Here is a 16,894-nt window from a genome sequence, read left to right on the forward strand (position 1 = left end):
TCCAGAGTGTGCACAGGACCCTTAGAAACACACTTACACTTTGGCAGGGACAGTTGCCTGGCTATCATATAACTGCTCCCCTTCCAATATTACTTACCGATCGATACTCGTAATAGATTTTATCATACTCGTTGCCCCCAATTGTGATTTCGGGAATGAAGCGAGGGATGGCTACAGGATCCAGCACTCCATCTTTGTCCTGAACACTGGGGGGAGAAAAATAAGAGAAAGAAGAAGGAACAGTTAGTCCACATCCTGCCCCAAAGACAAAAATGTCAATTCTGAGTTTGACCAAATATTAAAGAAATGCTTTTCTGTTAAATAATACTTCCACAGGTTTTGGCTATTTTCCAGTTATGATGAATTAAGTACTCATCCTCACACAGCTACCATGTTTCCCCCTGCCTCGCTCTTGCCTCCAGCTTGTTCCTGCTCCAACTTCTCTCTATTTCTCCATTCCCTCCCCCAGGGTTTTCCTGCCTGGAGACGGTCTGTCATTCCTGGGAGCCTTCTCCATAAGGCATCTCTAGCTTTTTGCTTCCCTATACAAACAAGGTAGAACCAGTGGTTTTATTGAATCCCACACACTATCTTGCAACATCAACTTCATTTAATTGCCTCCTGCTCAATTAGTTTTCACAAATGAACCCTCACAAGGAGTAAAGTAAGGTGGTGCTCTTCCCCAAATTCCCATCCTAAATGGATCAACACTGAGGCAGTCATAGGGTTTGGAAGCAGACAGTGCCTCTAGGATCCTGCCTGGGGGTAAACAGGGGACACTTGCTGCAGCACCTGAAAGAACAGATCTCAAGATCCACCAAAAATCCACACTGCATGACGCCAGCACTTTCAAATACCCCAAACTTAAACATCTGAGAAACTGCTAGAAAGCCACCTCCTGCATACTGGTATTATGCATAGACCAACAGTGCCACCTGTATGTAGTTGGGGAAAAATACATCCATTTGCAGTTGACAGTGACCAAATTCTAAATTCAACACTTGAAACTCTGCAAATTGTGTTGCTTTCAGTGAACTGCATTTCTTTATGTGTATTTAAATATTTGTAAAGTATATACCCTGAGCAAAGCAAAGTTAATAATCTTTAAACAGTTTTTTTTCCCCCTAAATAACAAATTTTTGGACTTTTCCTTACAGTACTGAACAGTTGCATTTCAACAAGTAAATTAGTCTGCTAATGTATCCTAACATGCACACTGTAAATTATCTTACTACGGACAAATTAGTAATGAAACCCAATAACCTAGGAAAAGTTGAGATGGGACAACTAGTTGCAGTTAATTCATTCCTCCATGAATCTCAGCCAAATGGCAATTGTAGAAGACAATTCCCAGGCACAATTCATTTTAGTTAGTAGCCAAGATGGAAAACCTGCTGCTCTTAAAACTTCTGTGCTCCCACAACAACTGCCTCCAAAGAAACCACTGCACAACAAAAAAATTCAAATATCATGCAACCAAAGACGGCTTCTCCAGCTTCAGGTCTGCTCTGCACCTTAAGAAATAACTTTGAATCCTAAAAGCACCACCCAGAGACACCTGCCACAACAACATCTTTAACCACAAAACCACACTCACTTGTCAGAACTAATTCACTGCTCAGAAGGAAGCATTTAAAGGTACCTTTGATGTTTCCTTAGTTTTCTCTCTCCCCCAGCATAAAATTATCACTATTGATTATTTTATGGCACTTAACCATGTTTTCTTTAAACAGCTCTCATCATGCAGTAGCAGAACTTTCCCAGAGCATGCCTTACCTGCCCATAAGATTACATGACATTTCAAACTTAACTGAGCAGGTAAACGACTGAATGGTCCCAAAATTGCAGGAACATGAAATTTTAGCTCGCTATTGTTGCAACCGTCCATAATCCTATTAGCTAGAGCTCTTCCAATTGCTACACAGGAATCACACTAGTAAGTATGTTACAGTGGTGGGTAGCTCGTCTCTTCTCTAAAAGCACCTATTACACACCTGCTCCATGCATTATGTCCAGCACATCATGCATAAGCAGGTTCTGAGGAATTAGGACCGACACGTTCCTATCTCTGTCCAGAGGAGGGAGACCCACTTCCTTTACAGGCAGCTTACAACAAGGATACGCAAGTTTTAGAGGGAACCTGCAGAAAGCTGGTGACACACAGGTATTACAAGCTGTCCTGAAGTTAGTGCAACTCTTCTGTCAGCTGGATATACTTTCTAGAACTTCTGTTCCCCAGACCCTAGCTTTCCCCCCCCCCCCCCCGTATAAAACAAAGCGACCAGATTGCCTAACACAATGAACATTAGAAAGTCCTATGAACAGATTTCCTAAAGGTGCAAGGTCAGGTAAAGGAAGTATGCTGGTTGGGAAAAAAAAAAAAAAGAAAAAGTAAAACAGTCAACCAACCAAACCCCCCAGTTTGCATAGCCTGTGCCATGATTTCGCAACAACTGATGTTGGCACAGTCACAAAAATTGAAGTGACAATACACAGTATTAGAAAACCACACTTACTACCTAAAAGCATTCACTGGTCTAAGCGGCTTGGAGCCAGCGACACAAAAGCATATCAAGTTAAATTCTGCACTTTTACATGAAAGTAAATTGAGAAATAGCAGGTGGATCCCACTGGAAACCAGAAGATTTTCTCGTACCCCTTGAAACCAGCTTCTCACCAAGGTGGTTATTGCGTTTCAGGTTTGAATCTGAGCAAGCGGGTGGCATTCCCCTGCTATTCACACCCTCATTACCTCGGATGGGGCTCCTCAAGCCCTGCTGCGGCCAGCTTTCCTGCCTCCTGTGGGCAGGGTACAACACGTGCCAGTGGGCCAGCACGTGTGTGGTATGCTCACCATTTTGCCCACGCTTGTAAGAGAAGGGGAAGGGAAAAATGCTCCTGAGTCATGCCATGGGCACATTGAACTGGGTGGGATTGATGGTTTGATGGTTCCTGCATCCAGCTCTTACTGATCTCCTCTGCTCCTGCACTTTCAGCGGGCGCACAGGACAGCCGTAGGTTGTGTCCCCCACCTGTCTTTCCTTGCCTGTTATTTCTTCCTTGCTCATTTTCTCCAGAACTTAGCAAATGCAGGGCAACGACGTAGAGACCTCCTTCTGCCAAAGGGACTCGGACTCTACCATTTGGTTAGGCAGGACAAGTATGCCATGGCCAAGTTGAACAACAAACACTCAGAATAAACACCAAGAAAGAAAAGAAAAAAAAAGAGCTTTCCAAGAAAAGCAAGTCTGCAAGAGAAAGTGAGAAGGTGCAACAGCAGCTCTTCAAATTTATAAAAAGCCACTGCAAAGAGGAAATTACAATGAACTGTTTCAATTGAAGCAAGAGAGAGGTACGGTGCTAAAGGAAGCAGTTTCTAATAGTGCCAGAAGGTTTACAATTAACAGTTTATGAGATTTTGGAGTCTCCACAACAAAGTTTCAAAGCCAAGTACGAAACACCTCTTGCAAGTACTTCTAGTCCTGCTATTTGAAATCAGACAAGACAGACCTTCAAACATGGACACTTCTTCCCTTTGCTAAGCATGCCTGATTACACTGCAAAACAGAGATGAAGGGTCACTCCTCATTGCAACACTTCATTTAATCTGAGCAAAATGACCAGAAAGGAAATAGGAGCCAAGCTCCAGGGTTAGCGATAGCTCCAAGGAGCTACACAAATGTTAAGAAAACTTCAAAATTACCAGTTACTGCACATACAAGGTCCATCAGTAACCACCTCAAAATACATGTCTGATGTCCTGCCAAATACAATACTGGAGGATTTACTACAACAGGGTTTGAGGCACACTAAGTTATTAATGAACAAAACTGAACAGATTAGCATAGAAAAATCTTTCATGGCTAGATTGTTTCCAAATAAAAAGCGATCCTCTTTTCATCAAGATAAAACAAATGCTAACACCTATCTTTTTTTAAATTAAATTAGTGGTGGCTGAAACAAGCCAAAGATCTGTCCACACAAAATACGTTCACTATAGCAAATTCTGAAGGAGCTGCAGGGGTGTAACAGATTTAAACACGGACTTGTCTAACGAAACAAGTCCAATGCCTCACCAGCTGGTAAAGTAACACAGGCAACTTTACACAAACTACAGCTCTTCTTTCCAAAACAGTATTTATTTTGCAATGCATGCAAAATAAAGACAATCACACAATCTCACCGGGAAGGGCACAGATAAAAACATACTTGAGACAGTATAGTGGCAACATAGGAACTCCCTGAGACATTTCAAAAAGCCAGCAGGATGGTTTCTGTTGGACACAGTGCTTGGAGAGGAAGGAAAGATGTGGAGAGTATCCTCTGGGAGATCCCTCCAGGTTACATACACACAAATATATATGTTTTTAACCTTCTACCAAGACATGCCTCAATCCCACAAGGACACTACTCTCTATTAGGGCAAGGGAGAGAATACTTGAGGGCAAGGCAGGGAGATAAAAGTATCAGTATGCAACTGATTTTATTTGGGTGCGGCTCACTGGTTTGATTAACTTACTCATTTACATTACCAAAGTAATCAGGGTATTTCTTTGCATTAGACTCTATATACATGCAATGGAAAAGTTATCCTCGTCCCTACGCATCCATCGCCTTCCCCCAGGCATGCTGGCACAAACTGAAGGTGCAAGAGGTAGAACTGCCAACATCCAAGCCAGCACTGGAATGGGGTTATGACCACAACACTCTGCCGCAGTGCCCCTCTCAGCATCACAGCTGAAATAGCCCAGGTCAGAACAAGTGGGTTGTGCAAAATGCTGGGAGGTTAAAGGAAGCAATTGCAGATGGAAATACAAATACCTGCTGCAGCTTTCCAGAAACACACGAGAGGGCAGCATGTGCCAGCATATGGAACAGGCAGCCCACCAGGAACACACTAAAAAACCCACTCTTTCCAAAAGGAAAAATTGACATAGGCATGAGACACCTGCAAATCTGCAGAAGGCTGGGTACCACAAGCTGTTTTCTGCTTGGACACTGGAAAAGGTGAGAAAAGCATCAGCTTTAACATTCATTAACTAGCACCCGAGTTTGGCATTTGATGCTCTGGGAAGCAATTCCAACACTGAAGATGTGCAGCAGACTCCCTGCGGTGTTTGTCTGGTCCTTACACATTCATCCTCTGGCTGGCCCTGGGCCTGACACGTTTTCATGAGTGAAGTCTGTGCAAGCTGTGAAGGGAGACTCATCTCTGTCCTGTACTTAGGGATTTAACATGAGAAAAGATGATGTCCAAATCTACATGTTTTTATACGAAGTTATAAAGGTGTTCTTCCCAGGCTGCCCAACATATTGCCCAGGATTTCCTCATTCAGCTGAGCAAGGCAGGAGTACAAAATTGGCACGGGATCTGTCGTTCCACATTTGAACAATGCCCGAACACCCCAGCACCAAAGGAAGACTCTAAGCGAACACCGAGCACATTCATCATCTGTCCAAATACAAATGCTAACTTGACAATGCTACTCTGAAGGCAAGGGGAAACAGTAAAACTCAAACCATAACATTTAAATTAGCAGTTTGTTCCATTGTAAAATCTTGAAACATGCTGCCAATAAAAGAAATAATTGTGTATTATCTACAATGACAAGAACCTTGCAGGGTCTAAGTCACCAGATGCTATCTTTTAATTAATACATGAACAAACCTCCTCTTAGATACATAAAGGGCACCCAAATCAACTTGTTTCTTAAACACCATGCAACACTGCTCTTCTGGGATCTATCTTCACCCCTTGATAGAAGGGCCATAGAAAAGAAACACTATATCTAATTTTAGGAGGCATTTGAAGTAACACCACAGAAGACTGAGAGGCAAAGAATACCAGAAGCCTGCAAAACAAACCAGATATTCAATTATAGAAAACCTCAGTTTCTATTAACCTGTGAGATAAACTGAAATTAATATGACATGAATATAATTCTTAATTTTTTTTTTAAATGCAGTAACTAAACTGCACTTACTTCCTGCATATCCACCCTAAAGATGATGTTCTAGCAAAATGGGAAGCTTGTCTCACTTCAGTGCAAGGTTATCCCTATTAACAGTTTTATAAGTGTACATATATTCTTTCTAAGGGGATATCCAGAGAACACTTTGTTCATCGACAGGACTTCAGAGCGGCACTCCTGATTCTTCATCTGTAACACATTTAGAAGTGTAGGTCTGATCTCACTTTCCATACACATCAATGGTTTGGGGTCATATCTTTTGGAGTCTGGAAGACTACCTCTTTTCAGCATTGCTCTGGGAATACCTGCAGCCCCACCAGTAGCACTCCACAGCTGAGTGGGAGGATAGATAAACACGAAGTACTTGCAATGAATTATTATAATCAAATTTGATTCTATTCCAGCAAGGCACTTTCCACTATCTGAGCTTGATCTCTTCATAATCAATTAGATATACAAGGATCTTTAGGAGCAAAACAACAAAAACAGCCTTAGATTGTTATCGTTTACAATCACCCTTGTTGTTTTAGAGAATGAATGACAAAACTGCAATACTTCATTCTGTGAATTAGGATTAAAGCTTCTATCTAGGATTATTTACTGGGAGTCCGGAGAAAGTAGGAAAAAAGGACTTTTTGAGCAGCCACCCAAGTTCGCCTGTTTCCTTTTCCTCGCCTACACTCTGTTCAGCCAGCTTCTTGACTCTGGAAAGATATTTGAAAGCAGACAGCGTAAGAAACTATTCCTGTTTTAGAAAAAAACACTCTAAACAGCCAATCTAAACAGCACCATATACAAAACTTGCTATAAGGTCACTCTGTCAACAAGCTTTGCTGAAGGATATCATGCTGCCAGTGCAGCAGAGAAACCATCAGGCCAACTCCATAAATCCTCTGTTTTAAAATAAAATGTTTTTTTGTGATCACCCAGGAACAGAAGAGCTCACAAAAATACATACCCAAAAGCAAGAGCCACAGGTCACAGCACTTAGGAAGTATCTGGAGAGTTCTTGAGCTTCATTAATGGAATGGAATCTATTTGTCTGGAGTCTCTTGTCTAATCATTAATTAGCAGCAGCAAAACACCACGCTGTATTAGTGCCAAGCACCAATATTACCAAAGTCTGGTATTACTGACAAAGAAAACCCCAACCAAGTCAGAGTGCAAATATAAACATATATTAAAAAAGTCAAGGCTTTAACCATCTGAGATCTGATGCTAAGTAATGGTCAGTTAGTGGAAGAGATGATACTTACTAAAGTCTCAAATGATGGAAAGAAACATCATCCTGCTCCAGCCATGGCCCCTTGTCAAACTTCAGGTACTCAATATCTTCCACTACCTGGAATTGGAAGACAAAAATCACATTAAGAGGTGGTCTGATCAGAACATCCAAAAATCAATGAACATATCCCCCAAATCAATAAAATAATCAAAATATATTATTAAACAAGTCACCCAGGAAAAAGGCTTCACTGCTAAACCTGTATTAACAATGCAAATGTTTAGGACTAACATATCAGGCCACATTTATGGAGGCTGTGACTCTGCCATAAGCACTGGGCAGATGCGTGGGAGCCAGCTCTGAGGTTCCTCTTGCTTTCAGCCTTGGTGTGCAGAGGACAGCAGGGAATAAATCGGATTAAGAGGTGCCTCAAATTCTTATTTGATCCAAGGTGCACTTCCTCAGCCTGCTGTTGGGGCTGAAAGGAAGCAAAGAAGGTACAACCCCACCTCTAAAGGAGGAGAAAATGGAAATAAGTCTAAGTTTTACCACCTTTTGTTGCAAACAAAAGCCACCATGCTACACAGGAAGCCTGTTTTTTTTTTTCCCCAAAATGGTTTAGTGGCATACTGATACAGACTGAGGAGCAACTGTGGCAACTGCCTCCCAGTGTTGCTGGGTCTGGTTCACATCACAGAAATCAAGGCATGTTTGAGGCCGGAAAACTCAAACACCCTTGAAGTAGCCATACTGACAGAAGTCCACAGGCTCCCAGTTTGACTGGTCATCAAGACCTACCCATGCATGCACCCTGAGCAGAAAGGAAAGACTCCCACCTCCACCCAGAATCATTCAAAGTAGTACCACCAGGTCAGCAAATCACTCCTCCAGCATCCCCAAACTTATCAATCCCATGTTTGAGCTTCATTTACAGACTGGCTCCATCAGAAAACAGATCTTTGCTGGTTCACTGGGTAATTGTTTAACAAGTCTGAGGTTATCACACATGACTGACTAGTTCTGAAGGAAACCTGAACTACTGATGGGAAGATGCACTTAAGGTGCACGATGAGGTGGAGATAATACCTTAAAGCAACTTGGGAAGGAGTGGATTGTTACAGCTCCATCTATTACCACTTACAAGGCAATAAAAAAGTGCTATTACAAAGTACTTTTGACTAAAAAGGTCCACTCTATTATCAGTATTATGTTCTTTCGGTAAGAAACAACGGCTTAAAGATATGACTGCATGATCACTTTCCTTGAGGCATTTATTTTTCTTAAGGACTAATTTTGGTGATAAAGATTTAAAAAATACGGCTGACATGACATCACTCACGCATATTTAAAACTTCAAGCAAGTTTAGATGTTCTTTAACACTTTTTGATCTCTTACAAAGAGGTAAGGATGGCAAGCCAGATACTGTAGCTGAGAGCATAGGAAACCTATTTTTCACAGAAAGAAAAAAGCTGACAAATTCACCTGTTGATGGAAAGATGTTTCAATCTTCAAAAAACACTACAGAAAACTGCACTACAGATATTTAAAAGAGCTTTCAAAATTGTGTTTAGAAACTGCTTCTTCCTACCAAAGTGCTGTAGCAACTCCCCAGGATCAGCATTCAAAGATGTAAAGAGGAAGAAAGGCATATGGAAACTTAGTTCAAATATCCAGTATTTATTTTAATTAATTAATTTAAAAGCTGAGCCTCCACCATAGTTCCCGTTAGCTATGCAAAAACAACCACTTCTCTACTCCACAGCAAAACTTTGGAAACTGGCTGATGACAGGACTAATAAGAGTTCAGCAGAGCTCAGAATGCGATATGGGGAAAAAGAAACCTCTATTCAAATTAGCTTTGCACACTCTTACTATCATACCAGAAGATCTCTCCCAGCAGCTCGTTAACAATGGTATGAGACTCCTGAGCAGGCTAGAAAAGCAGTTTCTTAATTTATAAGGACTGCCCTGGCACTCCCTGGGGATTAGCAGCAAATGAATGATTTAATCCTGATCGCAGCACAACTTGTAATGATGTCCAGGAGACATCACGTCTTAATATACTGCAGAGCACTGTAGCATTTAGGAAAAAACCGTTTGCAACAACGAGGTCCCTTTCTCTAGTCTTTGCAACTAAGTCAATACTAACAGCTTACAACTTCTAGGTTTGTTTCAGTGATCTGGTGAGTGCTGTTGCTGGAAGAGCTGAGTGGGGGCTAGCGGGCAGCTGAAGGTGACACTGTTCTCATTGACACCATTTCTGGGAACAAAGACACCAAACGCCTACAGGCAGCTCTGTCAGCCGACTTCTCCCCAAACTCCTTCCTTGTAGGTTTTTTCTTAAGAGATGGAAACAAGGAGCAATGCAGGCTACAAGCCTACAGAGTTCAGACCACAGCTTGCAGGAGGGAGCCCAGCCCACGTAGAGGACCTACAACTGAGAAATTCCCACAGGCTCTGGAGCCTTTCACTTCTGCGCTGGCAAAGGACAGGGCTGCTGGTCTGTCAGCGGGCTCCTGCCTTCACCGTCTCCTCCAGGTTACACAAGCTGGTGACACAGAATAAAATCGGTACATAATAAAAAACAGCATTCACAAGTACAGAGGTACTGAAACAATTTTGATTAAGTATTTAAGTTACTTCCTTTCTAACCCATCCTTTTTTTAATATCCAGGGTTTAAAAAAAAAAAAAAAGCTTTTTTAAACAAACATTATCTAACTTTCTATTCCCGGTTTCATCCTCATGTAAAATCAGCCTGAAACACCGTAACAAAGTTCATTTCAGCACTTATTACTCCTTCAGCCACTACAACCAATGTTAATTACAATATGAATTGCAATTAACAGTATGTAAATGTTGGCCAAGGAGGCCAACAGCATCCTGGCCTAGATCAGGAACAGCGTGGTGAGTGGGACTCGGGAGGTGATGGTCCCCCTGGACTGGGCACTGGTGAGGCCCCACCTCGAGGGCCGTGTCCAGTTTTGGGCCCCTCACCACAAAAAAGACATGGAGGTGCTGGAGCGGATCCAGAGAAGGGCAACGGAGCTGGTGAGGGGTCTGGAGAACAAGTCTTGTGAGGAGAGGCTGAGGGAGCTGGGGGTGTTCAGCCTGGAGAAAAGGAGGCTGAGGGGAGACCTTCTCGCTCTCTCCAACTCCCTGAAAGGAGGGTGTAGCCGGGGGGGGTCGGTCTCTTCTCCCAAGGAACAGGCGATGGGACAAGAGGAAATGGCCTCAAGTTGCGCCAGGGGAGGTTCAGATTGGATATTAGGAAGAATTTTTACATGGAAAGGGTTATTAAGCCTTGGAATGGGCTGCCCAGGGAAGTGGTTGAGGCACCATCCCTGGAGGGATTTAAAAGACGGGTTGACAAAGACCTTAGTGACACAGTGTTGTGTGTGAAGCCACCTGCCCTTTCTATGGGTAAAAACTCAAACTGCCTCACCAGTCTACTGGTTAATAATGATAACCTCTATTACCAAGTGCCTGAGTGGACAGAAATCCAGCCACAACAGGGCAGGATCCAAAACATGGCGTAAAACCTAGTTCCCTTTACGGGAAAAAAAAGGCCTAGAAAGGCACAGCAATGCAGTCAACTGGGGTAAAGTCTTTAGGACCAGGAAAGTCCTTAATCAATATTTTCTGCTTCACAAAGCTTTTCCATGGGAACATGAGAATATTAGGTGCAGGCTATTGTAATGTACAAGGCCAACTAAAATCCACACTTCATTCCTCTGAACAAAGTCAGACTTAGGAGAGTTTACTGCAGACTCCAACTGAACCACATTCATCACCAACTCCAATGGCAGAAACAGAGCTCAAGGATCCAGGAGATTTTTCCAGTCCCTTGCTCCCAGGACTCCTCTCAGCAACCACTAGTCTGGAAAAATCCTTCCCCCCGGTTTTATTGCTAACCGTGATGTTACATGGTTTGGAATATCTCTTTGGTAAGTCCAGGTCAGGTGTCCTGGATGTGTTCCCTCCCAGACCTCTTGCACATCCCCAGCCTAATCACAGGGGCCAGAGTGAGAAACAAGAGACAGCCTTGATACTGTGCAAGCGCTGCTCAGCAATAGCTAAAATACTGGTGCGTTATCAACACCTTTTCGGTCAGATCTAAAACACGGCACCATATGGGCTCTTCCAAAGGAAATTAACTTGATCCCAGTGAAACCCAGTCCATCAGCGAGTGAGCACACCAGTAATAGGCTGCCTCCTGCAACACATAGAAACATTCAAATATGCTTTTATATATATATATATATATATTTTTTTTTTTTTTTTTTAAGAACTCCACTAAGGCAGTATGCTGTCAGAAACCTTCCTTGCTATGAATGCCAATGTTGGGCTTAAGGACCATTAGTTAAGCATTGACTTGAAGGCTTAGCTAGGAAAGGTTCTAAGACATGTCCCATGGCAAGATGGAAGTGCTCCCACAAAACTACATGCAAACCTCTGTAAGTTGGTCTGCTACGGGCTGTATGTCATACCTAGTGCAGGTGGGTGGACACGTGCTGGTAATACCAAAACAAATCTTGTTTCCCTTTTGCTTTTGATTTGGGAAAGAGTGTTACACTTTCCCAAACTTCTCTGCTTCACCAAACTAGTAAGCTTTCCATCTCAAACAAAGTAATTACCCTGCCACTTCTCTCTTCCCACCTGATTTAGGAATTAATCACATTGTTCCAGACCCTTACACAGCAGTATTTCCTAAAGTAAAATGCAGTATAACCAGCTTCATATTTCTTTTCCCCTCTAACAGAGGAAAGGAGAGCATTAAGTGGACTCTAGAAAGATTATCAGAGCTTTCAAACAAGAAAGACAGAGGTTGAAAATACTAAAATCAGCAAGGTATATCTGAAAATATATTTTTAGTGCAGCTGGGATCTTTAATGCTACTACAGGATTCAATCCCAGCGAGGGATTCACCATGTAACTTTCATCCCTAGAACTGAAGCGGGCCCACTACAAAACAGTCCAGAATTACAAAAACCTTGTTGCTCTGACAGGAGACAGCAGCTACAGAGAAAAGTTAACAACAGGGAAGAAAAAGGCTTCCGTTATCCCACTAGTAACACTCCATGAGAAAGAATGTTTCCTGAATTAAGGCAAATACATTACACCTACTCCAAAAAATATCACAGTTGAGTAGGAGGAAGCAGTGAACTCATGTTAATCACATAAGAGATGGCTTATTTCTAGCAATGAGAAGGCAATTTATCTGGCTTGGTCAAGGGCTAACATGTCCGGCAAAACCATTTGGAGAAAAAAAATTGCTGTTTAGATACCACATGGTAACTCACACACATGAATAACCCAGGGTTACAAAACTTAAAACAGCTCTGTTTATCCAGCTCTTTGCTATAACCAAATAACGACTACCTTTTAGGAAATAGGTATTTTATCACATAGGAACCTGTGCACAACCTGGATCATAGGAAGCTGCACAATGGCAAAAGTCAACAGAGGCAGACCTTACACTAGTAGGCAAAGTCTTGGAAGTTTAAAAAAAAAAAAATAAATCAACATATGCAGCAAACTCCTACCTTCTCCACATCCTCTGCCTCAGTTGCTGTGTACTGGAGAACTTCACTGGTCTCGCTGCAAAGAAGAAAAAAAATTGAATTCCCTTGATCCAACTGCTCTACTCATCCTCTCCCCCCTGCTCCAAAATAAAGCAGAAATGAAGTTAAAAGGCCCAAACACAAAATGAGAATCATAATTTTTTGGAGTGCTTACAGATTTCTTACAATAGAATTCCTACTAGACCTGTAAATTGCTTCTTTCCTAGTGGAAAATTGTTTTTCAAGGGCAAATGGCCTGTGGTATCTACATAGTTTCAGTTAAAAAAAAAAAAAAAAAATCCCACCTATGAATGTGTTTCCATTTCACTGACGTGGATACTTGCCTCAGCTACAATTTCCCAAACTATTTGAAGCCAAGTGAAGTTTTCAATCAGTCTAACCCAAAACTTCAATAGACTTTCCTTATTTACAAGTACATTAATACCTGTGGGTAATATTTAAGAGAAAAATACATTCATTCATCATTTACTAAGACTGAGCTAGCTGCGCCAATAAAACACAGGCAGCAGGGTCTGTGAGTATAAAAACATTTTAAACAGGTAATACCTTCCTGGTTACAAGTTTTTCTTATTCATTCAGCAGCCTTCATAGAAAAGTCACTTGCAGAGCAGGACCGTGATAGGAATTCCTATATGAACATGTTTCACTGCTACATACACACAGCCGCCCCCAGTAACAGTTGCTCCCAAATCTGCTCCAGCTGCCCTGGAACACCCTTCCTTTAGCTACCAAAACCCTAGGAGAAAATAAAATGCCCGCTACGCACAGTATATCAAACACCACATAGCAAAGCTGAAGAGCATGGAGAAGAATTTGCAGACTTTCTGCTTAGCACAACCACTTCCAAGTTTAATCAGGACTAAGAGCAACTTAGGCTGCCAGCCTAAGTATTCACATTATCAAAATAACTTATAACTGCAGCAGTCCAAACTAGTCCCTGATCTGCATTAATACACTGGTCAGTCAAACAGCTCTGGAAAAAAGTTCACTTATAAAATGCCTTTTATTTCTACAAATCCCCAAGCTCTTACAATCGGATATTAAACTAGTGCTCCTAGTAGGGGAACTACTTAAAGAGTTTGTTCTCAACTTGAGAACAAAGCAGAAAGTCTAACATGCCTCTTCTGCCACAGAAAGAAAGTAAATGGGCTGCTTTCAAAGGGAGCTGCTGTGACAGCGTAGCACACACGCTCACATTTAAATATTACATACTCGCTTCTTCAGTATTGACTGTTGGTAAACAAAGGGACAGGCCAGACTTCACCGGAGTCTTATTCTGGCAATTGCATTAACATTGCAGATCAAATCACTTGATACTCTACAGATTATTACGGCTCTCATTAAGAGAAAACAGCTGTTCAGCGGCAGCAGTATTGAACATGAAAGAGAACATCAGCAATCTCAGGGCTTTGGCTGAGGAAAAGAAAAATCAAGCAAAACCCAAAAGCTGTCTGTTCAAAATCACAAGGTAGTACCTGCCACAGCTCCAGGCTCACAGATCACTATCAAAATAAACATTAAATAGACATTCATAACCATGTCAGACTCGAAGGAAGCACCAATTTTAAGCTGGCCAAATATCCACTACAAAACACCACTTCAGGCAGCATCAAATTGCTCTGATTAAATGGAACGAGATAACAGGAATTTTGCTAAGTAACAAACTATACTATTTTCCTACTGCATTTCAAGAAAAGCAAAAGAACAAACATACATAAGCTTGAACATGGAAAGTATGCAGGATTTTGTTCAACCATCTGTAATAACTCTTTTTAGCCTGTTTGAACCAGATTTTGGTCATCCTCAAGAGTTAGGGAATCAAACACTTCTTAACTCCCGGAGACTAACAGTCAGGCTTGAATATAGTTCACAGCATCACTCTGCAAGCCAGCAAACAAACAGTTAAAGATGGCTGAAGCTTCTGTACATTCATCCAATATACAAGCTATCAGTGAGGTCCAGAAACCTGAAAAGCTGAAATTTCACACGTTTACAACCTCCCCCACATCAAAGGGACAGAGACATCCTTCTTCAGACCCGAGCACAAAGATTGATCTGACAAGCTATTGCAAGCCCATCCACCGATGGAGATGCCAACCAGAGGGTGCTCGCTTAACAAGTGTACTGACCATGTACAGACAAAGGGGAAAGAGTTGAAATCACAGCAGGACCAGGTCTAGGATTTAGCCTCACTAAACACCACAGTATATTTCTGGAGCTTGATTTGATCCAAAGAACAAGCAGCATTTTTCTCCTCACCAGTAAATTCAAAACAGTTCTGCCCTCAGGGGGATGACAGTCCCAAGGCTTCCCACCCTCCCCTTCCATTCTTAGCCCCTGTTTCCTTCTGAGAGCCACGTGCTGGCCACTAGCCTGGGGGGGACACACTGGGAGGCTACTGACCACACATCACACCAACAACTTCTGCCCTGTATGAACGAGAGGCCTAATAGCAAGTTATTCAGTTCAATTGCTGACAGTGCAATTACACTGATTTACCCTGGGAGACGGAGCAAGAAAGCAAGGGAAAACAAGCAGGCTACAATATACCTGAAGATCTACTTTGTCTTAAGTGTAACTCAGTCAGCTTCATGCACACACCAAACCTTCCAGAATTACGTATCATTTCGATGTAAAGTAGGCCTGGCTCTGTGACCTTTAAGAGTTTCCCTTCCAGAAAGCTATTTGTTTATGAGGGACTAAGATCGCTTATGTTCACATATTTTTAGACTTTTAGGACAATTTGATTTTTGATAGAGCTCTTTTATAAGAATTGGAATAGCTCACAAGCTATAATAGTCTCATCTCAAGTTTAAAGTGCACACATTCTTGCTTCCCAGCTAGAGAAAGCCAGAGGATCCCAGAGGAGAACACCTTCAGTCTCCAGAGCAGGTAGCATTGCAGTCTTTCTATACCAGCACCAACAAGTCCATCAAACCCTTTTCAAATGCAGAAGGCTATCAGGTGTATGCCTCATGAGGCAGAGAAACAGAACTAGAAAAAGGGAATAGTCCCTTACCTGAAAGCTATTTTCCTCTCCCTCCATACCACTATCAAGAAACTAGCCAAAGCTACAATAAATGAATGGAGTTTTTAGGAGAAAAAAATTCCAGTCTCCAAAAAGGCCTGAGAAAAGCTTATATTGCATCACACTCTCCTTAGGTCACACAAACACAAAGCTATAGCTGTGGCATTTTGTACATGACTCCAAGAAAGCACTCCAACCACTGTTGCAAGTTGACAGAAAGAGAAGCCGAGGCGTCGACACCAATCACATACAGAACACTGTCAGAGTGGGAGACAGAACTTGTTTTTGTAGAGCAAGCAGACCAGATTCCTGGCTTTGCTCCTGAGGCTCTCTTTTAACTATGAAAAAGTTTATGCTTCCCTGTATCTGACTCCACGACAGCAAAGCTGCAATGCCTCGAGACAGCAGGATGAAAAAACATACTGCAGATCAGGGCTCATTAGCTTTACAATGCATTAGGTAGGTCAATGAATGAAATCCAATAAATTTACTCTTGTACAACACACCATCCACTCTGAATCTGTTAAGAGTCAAAAAACATCACTTTATGAAGTGCACACCTAAAAAGACTTCATTTTTTAATCTTCCAATACTCTAACACTAGAATCAGGCTACTCAGATGTCAGAGGTAACTACACACAAATATACAGAGTTGTTATGCCATGGATGCAATATCCCATCATTAGGACACAATATTGTACCACACAGCACAAGGAGGATTTCTCACATGACATGATTTTATTTGCTTATATTGGCAGAAATTTTAGGAATTGCACACATTTTTTACGCAAAGACTTAATAGACAAAACATTTCGGTTTGCTAACCTGATCTCTGGTAAGAAGGTTTTCTTGTAAGCATCCTCAATGTTCTGGAGATACAAAGGAGACACCTTTTTCTCATATGGCTAAAACCAAACAGAAAACAATGTTGTGAAATGAGTTTTCTTTCTTTTCCCCACCAGCACAGGTTCCAGTCTAATCCAAAGGCACTGCTACACCATCTGCCAAGAGCTCACTCTTGCATTAGCAGTCAAACATCCAAGTGAACCGCATATGCATTAATGAAAGTTTCAACAATTAACACA

At 41.9% G+C, this 16,894-nt stretch overlaps 1 protein-coding gene across 2 annotated transcripts in view; it reads right to left on the bottom strand.

The window, feature by feature from the left end:
• Window positions 1-16,894, bottom strand: part of NDUFA10 (NADH:ubiquinone oxidoreductase subunit A10) — a 42,827-nt gene that overhangs the window by 16,636 nt on the left and 9,297 nt on the right. For both annotated transcript variants that reach the window (XM_074144763.1, XM_074144764.1), the window contains exons 6-9: window positions 16,635-16,714; window positions 12,743-12,797; window positions 7,229-7,314; window positions 98-206 (exon numbers count right to left, since the gene is read on the bottom strand). In XM_074144763.1, coding sequence (XP_074000864.1) covers window positions 98-206; window positions 7,229-7,314; window positions 12,743-12,797; window positions 16,635-16,714 — 330 coding nt within the window. The remainder of the gene's footprint in view (window positions 1-97; window positions 207-7,228; window positions 7,315-12,742; window positions 12,798-16,634; window positions 16,715-16,894) is intronic.

The sequence above is a fragment of the Numenius arquata genome, chromosome 3 (genome assembly GCF_964106895.1).
Source record: "Numenius arquata chromosome 3, bNumArq3.hap1.1, whole genome shotgun sequence".
NCBI classification, from domain to species: Eukaryota; Metazoa; Chordata; class Aves; order Charadriiformes; family Scolopacidae; genus Numenius; species Numenius arquata.